General features: G+C 67.5%; 1 protein-coding gene across 1 annotated transcript in view; it reads left to right on the top strand.

Moving 5' to 3' along the window:
- Window positions 1–3,238, top strand: part of PPIL2 (peptidylprolyl isomerase (cyclophilin)-like 2) — a 17,503-nt gene that overhangs the window by 10,968 nt on the left and 3,297 nt on the right. The window contains 7 exon segments of the mRNA XM_010836636.1: window positions 19–149; window positions 744–904; window positions 1,743–1,818; window positions 2,156–2,262; window positions 2,412–2,501; window positions 2,692–2,725; window positions 3,129–3,237. Coding sequence (XP_010834938.1) covers window positions 19–149; window positions 744–904; window positions 1,743–1,818; window positions 2,156–2,262; window positions 2,412–2,501; window positions 2,692–2,725; window positions 3,129–3,237 — 708 coding nt within the window.

Below are 3,238 nucleotides of genomic sequence, written 5' to 3'. Positions count from 1 at the left end.
CCTCCTCCTGCCCAGCAGCTGTGTGGCCCAGGACATGCCGGGTTCACTGCCAGACACATTCTTTGTGCCATAGGACCCCACGAACTTGGACAAATTCAACGTTTCCAATTTCTTTCACGTTAAGAATAACATGAAAATAATTGACCCAGGTACGTACAGCCTGGCTACCCAGGGGCGAGGGGCTTGGGGAGCAGAGCCAGCACCCCTGGGGGACGCTCCCCACCCCTCGGCAGAGTCAGGGGGTCCCAGCCTGCTCTGCACAGGCCTTGTGTGTCTTGAGCTGCCGTGCCGTCCTGGGCTGGATCAGGGCCCCGGGGCCTTGGTGTGTGGGGACCAGCTGGGCCATCAGGACGTGGCCACAGGCCCCGCAGGGCTGCTTCCTCTCCTGGGTCCCTGGGGCCTGGGTCGCCCTCTCCGCGCCCCTCAGAGATGGTCCGTTTCTCACTGCAGGGCTGGGCCAGGCCGTGTGTGACGGCCGCCGGAGGGCAGGAGGGCCCCAGGAGGGGTGGCAGTGTGACATGGGGCTGTGACCCCGGGGTCTGGCTGGGGCGACGGCCTAGCCCCCGCTCTCTCCACGGGCTTCCCCGGGGCTGTCGTGACCCGGAGGCTGTGATGGACGGAGGCGCTGGTTGCCCTGGCCTCGTGCCCGGCCGGGCTCTCAGTGGCTCTGGCCCGCTGTTCCCTCACGGCGTCTGGGGACGGCGCTGGGCCTCGGCTGCTCAGGACCACCGTGCCGTCTCTAGATGAAGAGAAGGCCAAGCAGGACCCGTCTTACTATTTGAAAAACACGAACACGGAGACGCGGGAGACGCTGCAGGAGCTCTACAAGGAGTTCAAAGGGGACGAGGTGCTGGCGGCCACCATGAGGGTCCCCGAGAAGGCGAAGGTGGACAAGCTGAACGCCGTGAGTGGGGGCGCTGCCCTGCCTGGCCACACTCCTGGGGTGCGGTGCTGGGAGGGGCCGCCGGCAGCCTCCGTGGTTCCTCACCACAGAGCATCTGGGGTGTGGGCAGGCATGGCCCTGCGGAGCTGGCCACTCAGAGCCAGAGTGACCCCGGGGTGCCGAGCTGCCGGGGAAGCGGGGCAGGTGGTCCCGGGGTGCCTGCCGCCAGCCTCACCTGCATGTCCCACCCCCGTCCTTGTGCTTGGCCCTGGGTCCCCGTCGGCCGTGCGGGCACTGCGACTCGTGCCCTGGCCTGTCGGGCCCTCAGCCGCCCCTGCCCCTACCAGGCAGGGCCTGGGGGACTAGGGCTGGGAGACCCCCTTTACACAGCTGGACAGGAAGGCAGGTGTGCTAAAGACAAGGGTGTGTTGTTCATGATTTTCTCTAACACAGCAGCTCTTAGTGTTTTGGTGCATTTTCTTCTGATTGGAAGAAATCTCTTTGTGTGTTTAGAAGGAAAAAAACGTTTCATCGTGGATGATTTTTTCCTGTAGGAACTTGAAACCTTTAAAAGGGCCCTCGAGTGCCTAGAGCTCTGAACCCTAGAGGCGCCCGCGCTGCCTGGCGCGCTCTTCCAGGTTTCACCTAACACGAGGCTTGGCAGCCAGGCCTTCGGCGCAGTTGAAGCCAAGGGTCTCGGCCAGGCTCTCCCTGGGCCCTGCAGGAGAGGCCAGCGTGGGTGGGCGTACTGTTCGCCCAGGAGACCCCCTGGCGTCCGGGGGTGGTGGAGGGAGGCGAAAGGCAGGCCCGGGGTAGAGGGGCGGCCCCCCTGCTGAGCACCGGTGCGGTTTCCCCGCAGGCCCACTACTCCACCGGGAGGGTCAGCGCCTCCTTCACGTCCACTGCCATGGTTCCCGAGACCACACACGAAGCAGGTAGCACCTGGCCCCACTCCTTGTCTGTGGCGGCCGAGCATAGGTGTCCCCCCTGCCTGCCTCGGCTCTGTGGGCTTGCCAGCAGCTCGCCAGTGGTCAGGCGGGGACGGGCCCTTTCGAAAGTGGGCTTGTGTCTGGGTGGGGGGCGTCCATTTGGAGGCTCCCCTGAGGGGCCGCCCCGCCCAGGCCCCAGCGCCCTCCCCTCTGCTGGCCTTGGCTGGTCAGGGCCCACCGTCCCCCAGCCCCCTCCTCCTCTCCCCTTGTCGGCCCCCGGTGCCCGCCTTTCCCCTGGGTCCCCAAGCCCGGACAGGTGGGCAGCTCAGGCGTCTCCTCGTAGCGGCCATCGACGAGGACGAGCTGCGCTACCAGTTCGTGAAGAAGAAGGGCTACGTGCGGCTGCACACCAGCCTGGGCGACCTCAACCTGGAGCTGCACTGCGACCTGGTGCGTGGGTGCCCCCCTGGGAGCCCAGTGCGGCCGCGGGCTGGCCGGGCTCGCCACGTGCACTGGCCGAGGCCCGGCTGCGGGCCCCGGGAGCCCTTCCCCCCGCCGAGGCCGCCGTGTGACTCGTCAGGGCCCTTGGCCTGTTTCAGACGCCAAAAACCTGTGAGAACTTTATCAGGCTCTGCAAGAAGCGATACTACGACGGCACCGTCTTCCACCGGTCCATCCGCAACTTCGTGGTGAGTGCCGGCGCCGGCTGCCCCGCCCGGGTGCGGAGTCCTCCCCACGCAGGTGCTGAGCCCTGGTGCCTGGGGGCCTTCTCGGGCCCAGCCCAGCTGGCCACATCGAGCTTGTGGGGGAGATCCCATTGTCCCCAGCAGAAGCTGGGGGCTCACGGCGGGGCTCCTCACTGGCGTGCTCTTCCTGCAGATCCAGGGAGGCGACCCAACGGGCACCGGCACAGGTGGGTGTTGGCGCTGGGCCCCTGGGGCGCCAGCTGCACCGTGGGCCATGAGGGGAGGGCGTGGGGCCCCAGACCCACGGCCTATGGCCTCCAGCCCCGTTTCCTCGCTCTGCGCTGGTGGTGAGGCCTCCTCGGGCCCCCAGGGGCCCCCGCCTGGCAGCAGACCTAGGGGCCCAGGGACAGGGGTGGGCTCTGCCCCGGGGGCTGCTCCTCCAAAGCCCCCCAGCCTGCTGGCCGCTTGGGCCAGCCCACCGTCTCTCATGTGGAGTTTACCCTGAGGGCCTGTGGCTGGGGCTCCCGGGCAGCTGGGGCTCCTTGGCAGCTGGGGGTGGGGGCCCTGGGGCAGCGAGGTTTCTGGGCTACCTGGGTCACAGTCATCCTGCTGCCCTGGCCTCTCTTCCAGGCGGGGAGTCATGCTGGGGGAAGCCCTTCAGAGACGAGTTCCGGCCCAACCTCTCGCACACGGGCCGTGGGGTGCTCAGCATGGCCAACTCGGGACCCAACACCAACAAG

The sequence above is a fragment of the Bison bison genome, unplaced genomic scaffold (assembly GCF_000754665.1).
Source record: "Bison bison bison isolate TAMUID 2011002044 unplaced genomic scaffold, Bison_UMD1.0 scf7180017845685, whole genome shotgun sequence".
Taxonomy (NCBI): domain Eukaryota; kingdom Metazoa; phylum Chordata; class Mammalia; order Artiodactyla; family Bovidae; genus Bison; species Bison bison.
The sequence above is the reverse complement of the archived record's forward strand: the minus strand, read 5'-3'. Positions and strand labels throughout refer to the sequence as shown.